Source organism: Dipodomys spectabilis, unplaced genomic scaffold, assembly GCF_019054845.1.
Source record: "Dipodomys spectabilis isolate Male_0828 unplaced genomic scaffold, ASM1905484v1 ptg000024l, whole genome shotgun sequence".
Taxonomy (NCBI): Eukaryota; Metazoa; Chordata; class Mammalia; order Rodentia; family Heteromyidae; genus Dipodomys; species Dipodomys spectabilis.
Genome location: NW_024870701.1, coordinates 3,088,460 through 3,107,562, shown reverse-complemented (window position 1 = coordinate 3,107,562; position 19,103 = coordinate 3,088,460). Strand labels below are relative to the sequence as shown.

The following is a 19,103-nucleotide window of genomic DNA, read 5'->3' as shown; positions in this document are numbered from 1 at the left end:
CTGGGCTGGCTTTGAACCATGATCCTCAGACCTCAGCTTCCTGAGTAGATAGGATTACAGGAGTGAGCTGCTGGTGCCCACCTTAACAATCTGGTTCTTTCTAGGGCTCCTTTATTGGAGACTATCCTGATGTCGTTTTCTTCCAAACATCAGGTTTTGAGAGCTGTGCCAAAGTAGCAAAGGTTACCTCCACGGTAATGTGCCAATAAGACCCCTTCTAGAAGAGCACTTTAGCTTGGGCCACAAACCTCCTCACTTGTCTTATTTCTACACATTTTTTTAATTGTAAAGATGACGTACAGTAAGGTAATGAGTACATTTCTTTTCAAACAGTATTATCCCTTCCTTTGTTTTCTCCCACTCCCTTACTCTCCTCCCCCTCCCCCAGATGTAAAGTCCATTTCCAACATAGTGTCTAATGAGTATGGCTGTTGCATTAGTTAACTCTTTGTCCCACCATTTCTGGTTCCACTTCCCTTCTCCAAATCAGATTAACTTATATACAAGACAAAGGGCTCTGAAATCAAATGGAGTGTCCACAGGGAAATGAAAGAAAAAAAAAGACATAACTGCAAACAGTACACTAAAAAACAAAGACAAAAGCAAACAAACCAAAAACCCCTTCTTGTTTCCATATCTTGGAGTTCATTTTGATTAGCATTATGTTCTATGGTCATATCTACACATATTTTTGTTGTTATTGCCAGGCCTGGAGCTTGAACTCAGGGTCTGGATGCTGTCCCCGAACTTTCTTTTTGCTCAAGCCTAGCCCTCTACCACTTTGAGCCACAGCTCTACTTCTGGCTTTTTGTGTTAATTGGAGATAAGAGTCTCACAGACTTTTCTGCCTGGGCTGGCTTCATCCTGGGATACTCAGATCTCTGCCTCAGAAGATTACAGGTGTGATTACAGGTGTGAGCCACTGGTGCCTGACATTTCTACCCATTTTTAAAGGTCTAGTCTCGCCACTCCATCATTTTAAGCTTGGCTAGTGACTTGATTCCTGAGCATACCTACTGAACCTTTACGTGAATGACAAGTAACAGTTCTATTGTCTCTATAATTCTTTGTACGGTGCAATGAACCCTCACTGCAGTTTATTCCTATCACTCCTACTTGAGAGGAAGAAAAAGAAAGAAGCCCAGAGATGTTTGGTACTTTTCCAGAGTCACCCAGCTTTTAAGTGACTCAGAGGGTACCAGGCTGGGAGATCTAACTCCAAAATTCTCATCCCCTCTGGAACTCTACATTGCTTTCGATTTAGTATTTCTCTTCCCTAAATGCAGTTTCCACCAATAGGGAAGGACTGTCTTCTATATATTTCTTGCATCTCATAATTAGCACTGGGTGTTTATTAAGCCTCTAGCATAGAGCTAGACATCAAAGATCCAAGAGATGGAGGCCATAGCCCTGGCCCTTGAGAAGGGAACAGGGAGCCAGCCCAGAGCTTCCACTCAGTGCTCACACTGTTACTTCCTGGATCTCTCCAGGAATGACACTGCATCCCCTTGGAATTCAAGGAAAGCATTTCTGCCTAGCAGATCATTTACATTGCAATAGAGAAGAACTAAATCTACAGGCTGTTTCCCAGGGTTCTAGAGGGTTTGACAGTGTGACTTGATGTACATCTGGAAAGCCACTAATCCCATTGTCATGGTCATTTTGGCAGAGCCCAGTGGCAAGATAGATGTCATACTGCTAGGAATGGTGACTTCCTGGAGATGTTTTTTTTTTCTTATTTTGTGGTACTCAATTTTGAACTCAAGGCTTCAAATTTGTTAGGTATGTACTTTGGCCACATGAGTCAAGTTCCCAGCCCTTTTTTGCTTTAGTAATTTTTCAAACAGGGTCTCACATTTTTTTTGTCCAGGTTGGCCTGGATACAATCCCATTCACACTTCGCACAGAGCTGGAATTATAGGCATGAACCACCAAATCCAGTTTATTGACTGAGATGGGGCTTACTTTTTTGCCCAGGTGGCCTTGAACCTTTGCTATCTCCAGATCTTCTCAAGCAGCTGGAGTTACAGGCATGGACACCACACATAGCTTAGAGGATGCTCTTATCGAGCAAAATTCAGATTTCTGACTCTGTTTTTAACCGTCCTTAGCAAGACAGTTTGTGGGGCAGGGCAATGGGGTAGGATGTTCCTGTTCAGGAAATATTTTGGAGGAAACATGACTCGGTGAATTAGATGGTCCCTGTCATGAAGGATCCACTGATTAATGGCCCAGGTGGAGGATGCACCAAGCTACACCTGCCCAAGAATGAGTATCTGCTGAGTTGTTGGTACTTCAGCTCTCTACTGCCCTGTCTGGTGACTAAGCCATTCTCTAGCTCGTTCCGCCAAGGAACTCTTCAGTAGAAACTTCCTACATCCTAACTCACAGTTGAGGGACGGATAGGCCAGGAAGAAGCTGTGTGGAGTTGTGTTCACCAGCTCTAATACAGGAGTCTCATTTCCTCCCGCTTCTCCTGCAGAGAAACACATCCCTACACCTCTTTCAGTGTATTTCTTTCTTTTCCTGCCTCTCTCTGTCCCTTTCCTCTCTCCTTCTCTTTTCTCCCCCACCACCAGCCTTTCTCTCTCTCTTCTTTCCCTCCCCACTCATTTTGTGGAGAGTACTTTTTCCGCCATTAAAAGGAGGTGTGGGAAGGGAGAATTTCTCTAATCTTTCGCCCTGTTGCAGTATTAGTTCTCCAGAATCTTATCAGCAACAAAGAGGAATCTCTGTACATGTAAGGAGAAAGTACATCTGGAAAATATCAACATTTTGTTCCTTGATGTTGGGTTTGGAAACCAGGAAGTACAAGTTGTATTTTCTTCTTTTTTGTTGAAGGCCTGAGGAATAGAAGCATTAAAGGAGGGGAACAAGGGGCAAGATGCCATCTTGCTCCTCTTATATTTCCTCCCCAGAGCTCTTCTCCCTTCACATTGGTAATATTCCACAGGGCAGGCCAAGCTGATCTCCAAGTTTGAGGTTTCTAGGTAGGGCTTTGAGGGGGCAGTGGTCCTTTATCTGCAGATTGCTTACAGGTACCTGGGGCATCAATTGTTTATCTTTATAGAAATCAGGCCTAATCCACCATCCAAACATCTACCTCTATCATCTATTCACATAAACATCCACCCATCCATCCATTCATCCATCTATTAATCACACAGCTTCCTCATTCCTCCCTTGCTTCCTTTCCTTCCTCCCTCCCTCCCTTCCTTTCTTTCCTCCCTCCCTCCCTCCCTCTTCCCATTCCTTCCTTTCTTTCCTTCCTCCTTCCCTTCCTTCCATTTATCCCACCCACCTACCCATGTGCCTATCCATCAATAAGACAAACTAGACACCTGGGCCATAATGACACAGAGCAAAAGGACTAAGAGTAAAGGAAGAGTACTTTGGAGGAAAGATGGCTTTAAATGATCCAGGAAGAGCAAGAAGGAGCAATGTAGGTGGAGAACAGGCCAAAGGGGCTCCAGGCAAACGGACAGCATACTAACATATGTTAGAGCTGGAGGACTTCCAATGGGTAAAATGGGGGGAAAACCTTAATAAATCAAAAAAAGAAATATCCAAGTATGGTGGTTCAACCCTATAATCCTGCCTATTAGTGAGTAGGATCACAGTTCAAGGCCAGCCCTAGCAAAAAGTTTGCAAGACCCTATCTCAACCAATAAGAAGCTTTGTTCTTGGTACAGGTGTGACATCCCAGCTGTGTGGGCAGCAAAAATAGGAGGATTGCCGTCCAGGCTCCCCAGCCATAAAGCAGGACCCTATCTGAAAAACAACTAAAGCAGAAGAGGCTGGCGATGTATCTCAAGTGGTAGAGCACCTGCTTAACAAGCTTAAGACCCAAGTGTTCAAATCCTAGTACAACCAAACCAAACAAAAATAAAAAAGAAACCCTTTGTTTAGAAATTTTTGTATGACTCTGATGGCATAAAGATCCTAGCTCTTATTTCCAAGCAGAGGTTAAAAAAAAATCACAAAATGTTACATATTCCCATACTGTTTCTAGCAGTAAATGCTTATTCTCACAGTATCACTGGGTAGTATTGAGCCCTGAAAGTACTTAAATGGCTGCTTGACTTCACACTTGTCACTAAGTAGTCATGGAGAAGTGAGTAATGGCCTAAATAATCTGGGGAACAAGAAGGCTATCTGGACCTGGACACAGGGCACCCTCCCTTCCTATGTAGGTTCCCCTCCTGCCCCTTGGCCTAACCCTGGTCAGGACTTAAAAGCCTTTCTTAATCACATACTCTGCTGCTTCATCTGAAAACTGTGGGACTCCAGGTTGCAGGAACTCACTGAACATGGATAAAACGGCCTGGAAAGTTTCCAAGTTCTCATTGCCCCAATTCATCAGCCAATACATTCACTCATGCATGATGCTTCCCATGAATATGGCTTTAGGTTGGGGGCTAAAAATCATGGACTGTACTGAGGACTTTAACAAGACTGGCAGGTCGAATAGCTAGTGCTGCATAACAAGGAAGAAGGGACAGCTACTTGGAAGGATCATGATTCGCATAACAAGGAAGAAGGGACAGCTACTTGGAAGGATCATGATTCAAGGCTGGCTGGGATAAAAGCTAGACCTGAACTTAACAAGCAAACTGAAGTGGGGGTGGAGGGGGAGGGTGGCCCACACCTGCAATCTCAGCTATGTGGAAAGATATGTAGGTGGATTGCCATCCAAGGTCCAGCTTAGCCAAAAGAGCTTGTCTGAATAAATACCCTAAGGGCAAAAAGGGGATGGTGCATGACAGATCCCTTACATAACAAGCACCAGACTGAGTTCAAAGCAAGGTACGGAAGGAAGGAAGAGGAGGGAGGAAGAATCTAACCATTATCTACTGGGACCAATCATAGGACTAGATGGATTCTATTACTTTGTCTTGGCTCATCTCAAATTACTATGATGGCCATTTTACAAAATGCAATCAGAACCTTTAAGGTGTGATGATCAGTACCCAGGTTATAGAACTAGGCAGGCACATGAAGCAAACACATACCGAATATCCACAGATATGTTAAGCTCAGTTGGACCCAGATTTAAATTTTGACTGGCCAGGATTGAGGCCCCTTCTAATTCCAATGTACTATGTTTCCTTAGGAGCCCATCAAGCATGGGGACTGGTGGGGAGGAATCACAGCAGAGGGAATTCACTCTGGTCTTATTTTTCCTATGTCATGTTCATAGGCTGAGGGACAGGGAAAAAAGCAGGTACATATCTGGCTTGGTTAATCCACAGATCTGAGGGAAGGCAGCTGAGGTGGCTACTGGGAGGAGGTTTTGAAGATGAACAAATACTAATATGACCCTGTGTGGCAAACGGACAGATATGTCTGTGTCATGACTTTAAGATAGACTTCCATGCTAGGTTCTATAAAAGGACATGTACCCTTGGTGATTCTGAACCAGTACACCTGCTTCCTGTGATGTCTGGGAAGGATAGGGAAGGGCTGAGGAGGACGTACTCGTTCTATAAATTGGGAGGATTTGGGCAACAACTACTGTTACCTGAAGTCAGACAGGTGTTGTCCAAACCTGTGTGTATGTGCACACGTGCATATGTGTGTGCACATGAACCCATCCTAGGGCTTGAACTCAGGGCCTAGGCACTGCCCCTAAGCTTTCCTGCTCAAGGCTAGTGCTCTACCACTTGAGCCAGAGCTTTACTTCCAGCTTTTTGTTAATTGCTTGGACTTTCCTGCCCGGGCTGGCTTTGAAGCACAATCCTCATATCTCAGCTTTTGAGTAGTTAGGATTACAGGAGTGAGCCACTGGTGCCCAGCTGGCTTAACTTTTTTGTAAGGTAGAAATGTGTGCAGTATTTTTATGGAGCTATTTAAGCAACAGTAGCCAACTGTAAATACAAAGAGATAGATAAGGCCAATCCCTGCATGAGTAAGCTGAATCTCTGGAGATCTTGTTTTCCCATCTGCTGACTCCTGGGTTTCCAGGAGCCTCTTAGAAGCAAGATGGGAAAAAACAGATAGAATAGCTAGAAATAGGTAAGATAAAACAACAAAGAGGAACACGATCTTTACAACCCATGTAGGACCATTAGTGTTGTTGAAATGAGTCAAAAGAAACCACTGCTTCTCCTCTTGGATATCCAAAGCTATAAGCAGACATTCTTCCATGAATTATTCTCTAAGCACTTCAGTAAAACACCTATTTCTATAACCTTTACATAATTATACATCACATAGAGACTTTCAAGAGAAAGAATATGAGGAGATGTGTGCGTTCTGAAAAAATACTTCACCATTTCACTTAAGGAAGTCAAACATCCAGAGTTTCTGAAGACTTGGGGAGGGGAACATAGAACTAATTCCCCATGGACATCGACAGGTGACTGCACTTCATATCTGCAAAGGTGAGTTTTTTTTATGCTTAACTTAATGAAATTTTTGTGTATGCTGGAGGGGGCTTGATCTGAGGGCTGTCCCTTAGTTTTTGTGTTCAAGGCTGGCGTTTTACCACTTGAGCTGAGCACCACTCCCAGCTTTTTTCTGAGTAGTTTATTGGAGATAAGAGTCTCATGGACTGTGCTGTCTGGGCTGGCTTTGAACCACGATCCTCAGATCTCAGCTTCTTGAGTAGCTAGGATTACAGACGTGAGCCACCAGTGCCCAGATTCACTTCCAGTTTTTTGGTGGTTAACTGTACATAAAGAGTCTCATGGACTTTTCTGCCTGACGTGGATTTGAACCTCTATCTCAGATCTCAGCCACTGGAGTACTTAGGATTACAGGAATGGGCCTGTAATCAGCAAAAGATGAATTTTGGAATTTCCTTGCTATTTGGAAGGAGAAATGAAAAGGCCCTTACCTTTATATCCCAAAATGGCTACTGTGATGGTTAGCAAGGCACACAAAATGTATAATAATATGATAGAAAACTTCAGTGCCCAGTTATTTTTACATTTGGTACATTGTGTTCCTTCTTGAATACCTGTAAGAGAAGTCACATTTTAATAATAGTAAGCAAACACCATTTCAAACTGTGTCTTTTTGTATTCAGGTTCAAATATCATGACTAAATTATTTTTACATATGCTTTACAATACTACAAAAAGAATTTTCAAATCAAATAAACTCTCCACCAGAGCAATATAAACTTTTAAAAAATTACATTATATTGTTATGGTTGCATTTAATATGACCTTAAAATAACATATAACCTCATGTTATGGAATACTTTTAAATCACATACTGTTTATTATGACTACAATTTAAATAAGCATCATTCTGGGACAAAGGATTTAAATGCTCTTGCTTCACATATGACGGGACCTACAGCAATTCAGACACAATGAACCAAACCAAAAAGAGACCTGTGACTTATCTTTTAATTTTTTTTATCTTTTCTATTTGTATTATGATAAAGATGATGTACAGAGGGGTTACACATATGTTGCATAAGTTATATAAATCAAGTAAAGAGTACATCTGTCTTTGGACAATGTCATCCCTTCCCTTGTGTCTCTCATCCCTACCCACAAGTTGTATAGTTCATTTTCCATATAGTGTATAGTGAGTGCCACTTTGTTCACCTTTTTCCATTTCTGTGCCCCCAACTTTCTCAAAGACAGATAAATGAACAAACAAGAAGAAAAAACAAGAACAAGAATTCTCACTGTGTGAGAATGCCCAGAGTCCTGCAGAATTTATCATGTCCCAGTGGACTTATCTCTTGATTTGTGTCTCACTGGTATTCTGGAGCTGGTTTCAACTGGCTTGAGCCAGTTGTTAAATTGGTAAGAACTGTAGTTATTAAATTGATGGTAGGTGAAATCATCCCCAGAGGGGATGTTTATACCATGGAATTTGGTAAACAATACAAATTAGTACTCTCTTTTCCCCCTACGAAAAAAGCTGGTTTATTCACATGCTATTGATTGTAATAGCCTGAATGAAACCTATAGCAGAAAACACTCTCTCACACACACTGTGTGTGTGTGCATGCATGCGTGTGCGTGTGTGTGTGTGTGTGTGTGTGTGTGTGTATGTGTGTGTGTGTGTACGTACCAGTTTTAGGGCTTGACCTCAGGGCCTACGCTTTCGTGCTCAAGGCTAGTGCTTTACTACTTGAGCCACAGCTCTACTTGTGTCTGTTTTGGAGGTAGCTTCTTGGAGATAAGAGTTTCATAAACTTTCCTGCCCAGGCTGGCTTTGAACCGTGATCTTCAGATCTCAGCCTCATGAATAGCCAGGATTACAGGCGTGAGCTACTGGGCTGGTCCTGGGGCTTGAACTCAGGGCCTGGACTCTGTCCCTGAGCTTCTCTGTGCTCAAGGTTAGCACTCTACCACTTGAGCACAGCATCACTTCTGGCTTTTTCTGAGTAGTTTATTGGCGATAAGAGACTCATGGACTTTCTTGCCTGGCTGGCTTTGAACCACTATCCTCAGATTTCAGCCTCCTAAGTCACTAGGATTACAGGCGTGAGCCACTGGCACCTGAATAACACTGACACTTTCTTTTGGCGGGGGGGGGGGGGGGGGGGGGGTCCAGTCATGGGGCCTGAACTCTGGGCCTGGGTGCTGTCCCTCAGCTCTGCAGCTCAAGGCTAGCGCTCTACCACTTGAGCCATAGTGCCACTTCCGGCTTTTTTCTTTTTGCTTATGTGGTGCTGAGGAATCGAACCCAGGGCCTCATGCATGCAAGGCAAGCACTCTACCACTGAGCCACCTTCCCAGCCCAACATTGACACTTTTATGATTAAATTCTCAATAATAGCCATTTTGTATATCACACACACGTAGGTAGGTAGGTAGGTAGGTAGACAGACAGACAGACAGACAAATACTGACATTTAAGTGATTGCAGGGTTGTGAATAATGACTATGGAACGGATAGAAAAACTAGATATTTTTATGAGAAGAGAAAAACTTGTACTGCTTATAATTTAACTTTTTGAGAAAGAAGGAAAGAAGAAGGAAAGCAAAAAAAGAGAAAGAAAGGTCAACAGCGTCTTCTGTCTCTTCTCTTACACTCTGGTGTAAGGGACTCCAGAAATGAAGCCATATAAAGAACTTTCCATCTGATTGATTAGAAACACAGAAGACGAAGACAATGCAGCTTTTAATGTGAAAATCACATTGTATAACAGATGAGAATATCAGGAGACTCCTGGTGTCCCGGCCCTGTCTCACTAATGTGTGAGTGTGTCTCACTAATGATGTCGCCTCGAATGACTGTACAGATAGGACTGGTCGTCTAGGATTGTGCTCATAACTTCAGATGGGGCAGTCATGAGGGGTTAGCTATAGTCCAGGTTTCTACCTTCTGGTTTGAAATTTTACCCACAATGCCCTTCTTCAGTGAAAGGAGTTCTTCAGCCATGTTTAATACAGAATGATGGAAACAGCACATAACAACGAGTCAGATTAGCTCTCTGGGCTCCGCAGTCATTCTAATGCTCTGGCTATAGACCTTAGGGGAAGGCCCTCCCAACCCCACCTTCAGTTTCATAGCTTGGAACAGCCTCTCACACTTTGGAGTGCATCATAGTTATGCAAAGACTCATGAACACAGAGACTTTCGGATCCAGGAGGCCTGAGAATGAGGCTGGTTCACAAGTTCCCAGGTTATACAGATGCTCTGCAAAATAGCACTGAGCTCATCAAGTCACAACTATTGATGGGAAAAGTAAGGCCAATGAGGGGGAAGAAGCCATGTGTCCTGTCCCTCTGCAAGCCCCTGTCCCTCCTGTCCTTTCCTGTGTGCTGGCACTGGGTTGCCCTTGGGCATATTGTGTCCATGACATCCATCCACATTCACTCTCAGCCAGCCAACGCTGGCTCACCTTCCGAAAGGCAGGGACATTTCCTTGTGGCATGTGTTGTATCGGCACTAATCAATATCAGATGGCACTGCCTGGCTCACTCTTTCCACTTGACACACTTTCTCTGGCTTGTTTTCTCTCCCCCTGGAGACTTATTTTTAATAAGAACCCTTGTTTTATCTTTCCTTCTCTGCCCTCCCCTGGGAGGACATCTGGCCAAACAGACAGATGCCTACTACAAAGAGACCCTGCTGACTCCTGGAGCCAGGGGACCCCCTCCTCCTTAAGCCTAGATGGTCACAAAAAGAAAAAAAAAACATTTCAGAGAGATATGCCTGTTACCAGCCTTTGTGGTGTTTGTTTTCTTAGCATTACTTTTCAGAGACTGGGGACTTTGTTCCCATGAGGGAGAAGGGAAGGAAGTGCAAGCCAATCTGCAGAATGCTGCAGGGGCTAAGATGTTCCAGGTCAGGAGGGAAAGCAGTGTTGCCTCTTCTGGCAAAACCTGCTCCCAACAGCATGCTGTAATGCATGCCATTCCACTGGGCATCCCTCTTGAACAACTTCCTGCTCCATCCCATCTTTGCCTCCTGGTTTGAATGTACTTCCCACAGTCCAAATCTGTTATTCCAAAACCTTTGAAGACCCCCCTCAAGCCAGAATCACTCTGGTTTCATGCCTCTAATATTCCACTGACATTCATAATACGCAGACAATTTGATTCCCAATGTCTAAAGTCTAATTTTCCCAGGTTGCCCTGATTCCAGTAAAACATGTTTCCAAGGAGCAGTGTGGGTGTGTGGTGGGTGGAGAGGGGTTAGCTGGTTGCAGGAATAATTGAAATACACCAGAAATGGCAGGGCAAAGGGCCAGAAGAATTCACCAGCAGAGAGAATTCCTTTCTGCTGTGGTTCCCCATAAAGAGCCCTCCCAAGTGCTGTGGTTCAGGCTCTAACCCAGTCTACTTTTTGGAAGAAAAAAGAGTCCTCTCTTTTATTATATTTTCCCATCATGTATGGTCCCCATGATGGGCTTGTCTGCTACAATGGATCCATGAGGATCCACCCCTTTCCTTGCAGGTGGGGACTGGGCTAAGGTCAGAGCTCATGCCTCTGAGACAATTCAAAATTATCTAAGTCTGGATCTCAGTGGTGTGACTCTTAAGTAATCATGTTACCAAAGAGAAGCTGCAAGAAGCTGCAAGATTGCAGAAGCTGCAAGACCACAAGTTTTGATCTGAGACTTAAAATGACCTTTTCATATGGTTTTTTGGTACTTATTAATCTACTGCCTGATGGCATATATTCCCATAAACCCAAGAGAATGATGGGCTCTACCAGTAGAACTGATGAGTCAAATCTGTTCCTGTATGTAATTAACATGCCCTCCTCCAAAGTAACAAAACCATCAGAGTTAATGTCCTTGGAACTTGCTTTGATGTTTTGCAATATCACCAGAACAAAATTTAAATACAAAATATCCTACAAATAATTAGCTATCCTTATTTTAAAGGCCACTTATTACATAATAGAATATATATAATTGATATAATCTTTGTTATTTAAGAGTAATTTATTTTCTCAATAGAAATCTTAGCATTGTACACTGTGTCTGTCTGTCTTTGTACCTACCTACATATCTATCTATCTATCTATCTGGATTTGTAATGAACTCAAGGCCTCCACTTGAGTGATACCCCCAGCCCTTTAGTTTTGTTTTTTCAAACATGGTCTTGAACTAATTTTGTTAGTGCTAACCTTGTACCACAATCCTGCCTCCGCACCTCAAGTAGCTAGGATTACTGGCAGGCTCCAACATACCAGGTTGGACATCTTAAGCCAAGTTTCCTAAACAACATGGAGAATCACAAAAATGGAAGCAGAAGAAGAATTGGTAATAAAATCACTCTCTGGGCTAAATAAATGAAGCCTCACAGAAACTTTGTATTCATAAATGTGTATCTAAGCCAGAAAAACTGCTTAGAGGAGAGTTTTATAAGCATATGAACTCTTCATCGTTCATTTGGAATGTGTAGTAATACTCTGCACATTTACCAAGGGTATGTTTTGTTTTTGTTAACCTTTTTTCTTCATGTGCATGAAAAGACAGTCCATTCTGGTTTGGCTTGAGTGTTAAAAATAAAGATTATGTATTATTTGTTTAATTTTTTTGTAATTTATACCCTGCCTTTTAAAAAAAGAATTGTAGGCAAAAACCAGATGTAATGGTCCCCACCCCACTCAGAATATATAGTATCTGCCAGAATGTACAGTGTCTTAAAAGAATGTCATTATTTTCCTCTCTGTGGTTTTAAAAATAAGAATCTTTTATTATATGAGCTGTCCACAATGCTTTCAATCATGAGTAGAAGGATCCTTGCTGGCTGGGGAGGTCAACCAATCCCATCTCTCACCTTTGTCCTTTCTAACTGACCTTTCTCTTTTGGTTGTCCTCCTGATCACTTCATCCTATGAGCACAGAGCCAACTATCAACAGACCTGATGGCTGGAGCCATTTCTACAGCTCTGACAACTTCATTATGAGGTGCATCATGTCATACGATGCCCTACTGTGATTAAGCGTTCAACCATTTTATTAAAAGAACTCATGAAAATTCAGCAGCGCCAGCCTGCCATCAAGAGTCCACTGTCTAACTGAAGCAGACACGTAGACACCACACAGGTATTTGGAGGGAGTCCATCAGACATTGGTTTCGTGGGTGAGATTTGCTACTGATGCAAATGCAAAGACAAAAATAGCAGAGAGGACTGCTATTACTACTAAGGACTTAATATTGGCCAAACTCCTCCTCGTTCCTATTCACAGGATCTCTAATAACCCTGTAAGGCAGCAATTCTGACTCTTTAAGTGTTCAGATTTTTGGGAAAGTACAGAGTCCCAGAGGTTGAGACCCTAAGCCAGTGAGTGACTGAGCTGGGATTTGAGTGTAGATGGGTTACACACTGCTTTGCCAAGCTAATTCACCTTGGGATGTGCCAAACAAAAAGACGGCAAGAAGAAAGGTGCCTGACTAGATCTGCTGTGAAGAGCTGACGAGTTAGACTTGTACTCCAAGTGTCCTGTCAGAATCAGTCAGGGCAGAAGCAACCTTTCACATAGCTAGAGATAACTTGTCTTCAAAATGAGTGGTCAAAGGCAGCCCCAGTTAACCATGACAGGGCGCAGGTTACAGCAAGCTGTGATTTCTCTCTTACCGTCTGTGCTAACCAACGTAAGAACATTCTCCCCTAAGTCAATTCATTATTCCATGAGAGGTCAGGCCTGGCTGGGGGCTCTGGCCACCCCTTGCAGAGTACTCTCTAGTACACTGCAAAGTATGTGGCTTAACCAGTGACGAGAGAGACAGTGAGAAAAGAGGGCGCCATGGCTCCCCATCCATTTTCCTCACATCCACTGGAACCAGCACTCGGGTGCAGGGGATTTCCCAATCCTGACACCCAGCTTCCAAAGTGTCCTTCAGGCCAGGATGTAGATGTTCTGAGAGAGGAGGTCAGCTGCTCAGGAGCCGGGCAGTCCAAATGCAAACACCTGAAGAGCATCTGCTCCATAGGCATCCAAGGACCTCATTGTCTGATGGGGTGCAGGATGGGGGATACAAATGGAAGGAATGCAAAGCATGCCCTTAGACCCCTTCCCAGGCTGAGATGCATTGTGTATCTCTGAGTACACAAATCTAAAGCTGATAGGCAAAGATGGGAAACAAAATCGCACAACCCAACACTTGCTTTGAGAGTTGTTTCTTTAAAAAGAGCCACTTTGGGGCAGCTGAAGGGCTAACAATGATGACAGGGAGCAGTGCCCTGCTATCATTAGCCTCTGTTAATGGCAGGGTATTTGTTGTGACTCTCTGGAATGATCCTGGAGCATGGAAGATGTTCAGAGAGATGCCTGAGTCTGCTCTTCCACATCTACCTGCTTCATTTTGTGTGTGTGTGTGTGTGTGTGTGTGTGTGTGTGTGTGTGTGTGTGTGCGTATGTGTGTATGTATGTGTGCCTGCCAGTCCTGGGGCTTGATTTTAAGGTCTAAGTGTTGTCCCTTAGCTTTTTTGCTCAACCACCTGTTGAGTACTTGTTGGTACTCTACCCACTTGAGCCACAGCTCTACTTCTGTTGAGTACTTGTTGGTACTCTACCCACTTGAGCCACAGCTCTACTTCTGGCTTTTTCATGTTTAATGGGAGGTACAAGTTTTACAGATTTTCTTGCCACAACCCTCACATTGCAGCCTCCTGAGTAGCTAGGATTCCAGGTGTGAGTCACCAGCATCCATCTTGGTTAATTCAAAACAAAACAAAACAATCCCCCTCCTTGGAAAACTAGTGTGATGGCAAAAGGGAGGGGGATAGGTAAAGTGTAAATGAAAACAGTAATCAACTTGATAGACATGCCTCCTTCCTCCATAAATATATGTTTCTATTTGTTTAAATGAAGACTATACTTGAAGACACATAGAATTAAGAGACAACAACAACAACAAAAAGAGATCACCAAGTAGGGGAGAGAAGCTTTTTCTTTAGGAAAAGAGCAAAAAGCCTCTGGCTGAGTAGACAGGACAGGAGGAAGGGAAGGCTGCAACATGGGGCTATACTGTAGGCTGGATACAATGCAGGAATGTTGCCAGCTTTAGGTAGTTTGTATCCTAAGAAGCTGGAGACTCTAAGTTGCGGGGGGGGGGGGGTGGGGGGGGGGGGAGGTCTGTGCTCCCATAGCAACTACTTTTGTTAGCAATAAAGAACAGATTTGGCACCAGTGGTGTAAACTACTTGGACACTGAAGATGAAGTTAGTCAAGGTTGTCAGGTGTAGAAATGAATGCTCTGTGGAGACTCCTAACATGAAGGGCCGTTTCCTTTTTTTATGGTATTAGGGATTGAACCCAAGGACTTATGCCAGGTGGTGATCTACCACTGAGTTATATCTGCAAGATCCCACCCCCTCTCCTATGCCCACCCACTCACGGGTGCCAGGTCTGAACCTGGCAAATGCCAAGGCATTTCTCAGGTCTCTTCTGATCTCAATTCCCCTCTCTCCTCCTGCCTGCAAGGAACAGCAAACGGGGACTAGACTGAACAGACCACACACACTCCATGGTGGCTTTTTGTTTTGTTGCTTTTTGTCAGGGTGCAGATCAATACCCTGGGGCCTCACATACACTAGGCAAGTGTTCTACCATGTCATACTCCTGCCCTGACTTCATAGATTTTTCTTATTTTGGACCATACTGTAATTTTTATTATACTCATTTCCATCAAGTCAAGCATCACAATGCCTGATGCTTCTCCTCACTGGCTAGTGTTCTACCAATTGAGCCATGCCTCCAAACTCAAGCATCGTAATCCCGAAGTCCCTGAGCCACTGAGCCAGGGCCAGGAGTGCATGATCCAAACCTTTGAGATTGCTGCAGAATTAACGGCAAAAGCCTTTGTCTATGGTTTTGGGAAGGTACTCCTGGAAAAACGGTATTTGCTCACACTCTTGTTCTAATTCAAACAAAATAGAGAAGCTGGGTGAGTTAAGGATGCACCTATAACTCCTTGTCAAAGGAGTTATTTAATATTTACATTTAATATTGACACCCAGAAAGTGTTGAGATGGGCTGGGAAGGTGGGTTAGTGGTAGAGTGCTTGCCTAGCATGCATGAAGCCCTGGGTTCAATTCCACAGTACCACATAAACACAAAAGTCAAAAGTGCTGTGGGCTCAAGTGGTAGAGTGATAGCCTTGAGCAAAAGAAGCTCAGGGTCAGTGTCCAGGCCCTGAGTTCAAGCCCCAGGACTGGCACAAAAAAAAAAACAAAAAAACGTGTTGAGATGACTCAGGAATAAGGGATCCCTCTTATTACCTGACATACAACTCTGTACATCTGTACATCACCTTTACAATTAAAAAATAAAAGGATCCATCTTTAATCTTTAGTATAATGTTTCCAAGGGAGATATTTCTGTCCAAATAGTACTTCAGGACTTAAGACTAAACACAAACATCTATCATTTTCTCCCTCCCTCCTTCCTTTCCTTCCTTTCCTTCCTCCTCCCTTTGTTGTGGTACTGGGGCCTGAACTCATAGTCTTGGCTTTTTCACTTAAGACTGGTACTTTAATATTTGAGCCACAGCTCTACTTCTGGCTTTTTGCTGGTAAATTGGATATAAAAATCTCATGGACTTTTCTACCAGGTCTCAGCTTCCTGAGCAGCTAGAATGATAACTTTGCCTGGGAAGCTCCCATCTTTAAAAGTAAGAGAGATTGCAGCTCTGTGGAAAAACAATGGATTTCTCTGAGAGCTGGTGTATTTGAGTAAGAGGAGCCTTGACTTCTGCTTTCTGAGACCAAGATAAAAGTAAAGTGGTAGCATTGGACAGAGACACAGATGGAATGTGTTTTAAGTCATATTCAACAAATCTTTTGATTGGATTCTGACAGTCCCAGCTAGAGCCCCCAGAAAACTAAACTTGACTATTGAGATGGAATTCCAAGCCCATGGAGAGCAGCCCCAACCACACCCCAAGAATTCTGCCTGGCAGAATTCTGCTGGGTGGAGTATCTGCAGCCCTGGCTGGTTGATATGCATGCTGGGCACACACTTTATCCAGTACCAAACAATGCCAACGAATGCCAATGGGACTTTAGGAATGCACACAGATTCAGTATCCCTTCTCTAAATGCCTGCGATCAGAAGTATTGTAGATTTCTCCAGATTTGGGAATATTATTCTTTGCATAATGAGATAGCTAAGGACAAGACCTAAGCCTACACACAAAATTCAACTATATCTCCTAGGCCTCTGATAGTACAGCCTGAAGTGACTGTGGAATAGTGTAGTGTGCCCGTGTGTTGACTGTCACCCCTTACATGAGGTCAGGGGTGAAACTTTCCACTTGTTGCATCGTGTCAGTTCTCAAAAAGTCCCCCCTCCCCTTTCATTTAAATTAGGGATGCTCAACTTGCGTATCCCCACACTATACTGATGTGAAGTTGATAAACATTAAATCCTTTCTGAGCTTGGACCTCCTTTTGTACAGGAGTCCGGTAAGTGTAGAACCCAGAACAATGACATCAAAGACCCTAAGGCCTAAGCCATTGTTTTAAACATGCATGGATGTATCTAGAAAGCACTGTGGTGGTGTTTTTAAAGGCAATGAGGAACATACGAGAACAAGTTAACTAATATAAGGGTGGATTCCTGGTGGTTTAAAGCCACCTAGAAAAAAAAGCAAAGAAGACCTTAAATGTCAATACACTTGGATGTCTAAAAAAATGCATCTAAGCTCTAGGTGCCAGCGGCTCAACTCTGTAATCTTAGCTATTCAGGAGGCTGAGATCTGAAGATTATAGCGGAATTATGGCTAAAGTGGTAGTGCCATCCTTGAGTGAGAAAGCTAAGAGGCCCTGAGCTCAAACCCCTCTACTGGCACAAAAATGGATCCCATAATTTCTAGGATATTATAATTTATATTTCTTTCTTGGGAACATCATAAATAATATTTGTCGAATACAAATATCATGGCTCCTTTAACTCATTGGTTCCTTTAACTCCATCTGAAATGGACACATTTTCCACAGGAGTGCACAAAGGTGAAAGTACTCAGCCCATCTGAGTTTGCCAGTGTGGCCTGCCCTTGTGACCAAGTCATTCCAAGAAGAGTCATATGGTGCCTCATTCTAAAGTCACCACCTCATTCCAGAAAAAGATCCGGAGATATACATCTGGACACAATTTCAGGAGACCCATGGGTGCCAGAAACCACCTATAAGCCTGAGGAGGAAAACTGACTTGATACAGGACTGGAGAAGATATCAGGGTTCTTTCTTGCCAGAATTAATGGGTTCTGGTTGTCATAAACAGTGGCATCCTTCATCTCCCACATAGGGGGAGAGGGAGTATTTGGGAAAGAGTGACGTTAGAAACATCTCCTTCCTTGTCCTCTGCCTAATTCCTTCTCTTGGGTGCTTGGCCTGAACAGAACGTATCCGTGAGTTCCTGGCACCAATGAGTAAGTGACCCCAGCAACACATCAGGTATTGTGTGAACCACAGCTGCTTGTGCGCCATTGGGACAACCCAGTTGCAGAATGCAGCAGAGAACAGAACCACCCTGAAGGAGGGAGGAGGCAGGCACAGAGGGAAAGCTGGGGAAAGTTCATCTGTGAAGATCAACAAGTACAATGTCTCTAGGGGAGCCCAAGACGTCCCATTGAGAAATGTCCTACTTAAACAAGCTCCAAAAGTTGGCCATTGGCCTTGTGGGAACCAACAGCAAGAGTAGCAGCTGAGAGAACACATTTCAAGTGTTCCTTCTCACCTCCGGCTTCATCATATGCCTGCAACCCTGGTCTCCCCTACTCAGTCATACAGGGGGCCTCAGGGCCTTTGCCTAGATGTCTCCATAGGGTTTTACTCAAATGTCACCTTCTCAGAAAGGTGTTCTCTGATTACTCTAGGAAAAATGCAGTCCTCTTACTCCTATTTACCTTCTGTTCCTATTTTGTTTTTCTCCGTAGAATTTATGGCTATTTTATATACCAGCTTTTTTATTGGCTTGCCTGACAATAGAGATTCTGTGCAGAACCTCTGTGGGAACTTTTGCAGAAGCTAGTGTTAGAACTGTAGCTATCTCACATGGTTGCTGAGAAGATTAACTAGGTAAATACATGTGAAACCCCTGAGAAACAAACAAACAATGAAATGTTTGTTATGTATTTTATATATGTTCTGTTTATGAGGGCTTGAACTCAGGACCTGGCCACTATTCCTTAGCTTTTTACTCAAGTCTGGCAGTCTACAATTTGAGACATAGCTCCACTTTCAGATTTTTGCTAGCTTATTGGAGATGAGTCTTACAGACTTTCTTGTGTAACCTGGCTTTGAACCACAATCCTCAGATCTCGGCCTCCCTAGAAACCAGGATTACAGGTGTGAGCCAGCAGTACCCAGCTACATATTTGTTATTATTATACCTGATTATACACATTGATCATTTCAAACTCTGATAATTTTAAACACTGATCATTTTAAACCCAAGGTGCACTTATTATAAACCTATTTTATAGCTTAGGAGACTGAGGCTAGAAAAGTTTACTCGGTACTCTATATTTGAGTGGCAGAGCCAGGATCCCCCAGACTCCAGGTTGATTCCATGTTCTGCACACTTGTTCCCTCTGCACGGTCTTGAAAGTCCTAGGATAGATGAGTGACAGGTCCAGTCCAGTGGGCAGGAAGTGGAGAATAAAGCCCCCTGAATCCAGCGAGCATTTACTTACACACGTGCATGAATCTGAAATGACGGGTGG

The 19,103-nt window shown here is 43.4% G+C and overlaps 1 protein-coding gene across 1 annotated transcript in view; it reads right to left on the bottom strand.

Annotated features, from left to right (window-relative positions):
* The window catches only part of Colec12 (collectin subfamily member 12), a 175,237-nt gene that overhangs the window by 37,980 nt on the left and 118,154 nt on the right, over positions 1–19,103 (bottom strand). The window contains exon 3 of the mRNA XM_042675288.1: positions 6,839–6,961. Within this exon, the coding sequence (XP_042531222.1) occupies positions 6,839–6,961 (123 nt within the window). The remainder of the gene's footprint in view (positions 1–6,838; positions 6,962–19,103) is intronic.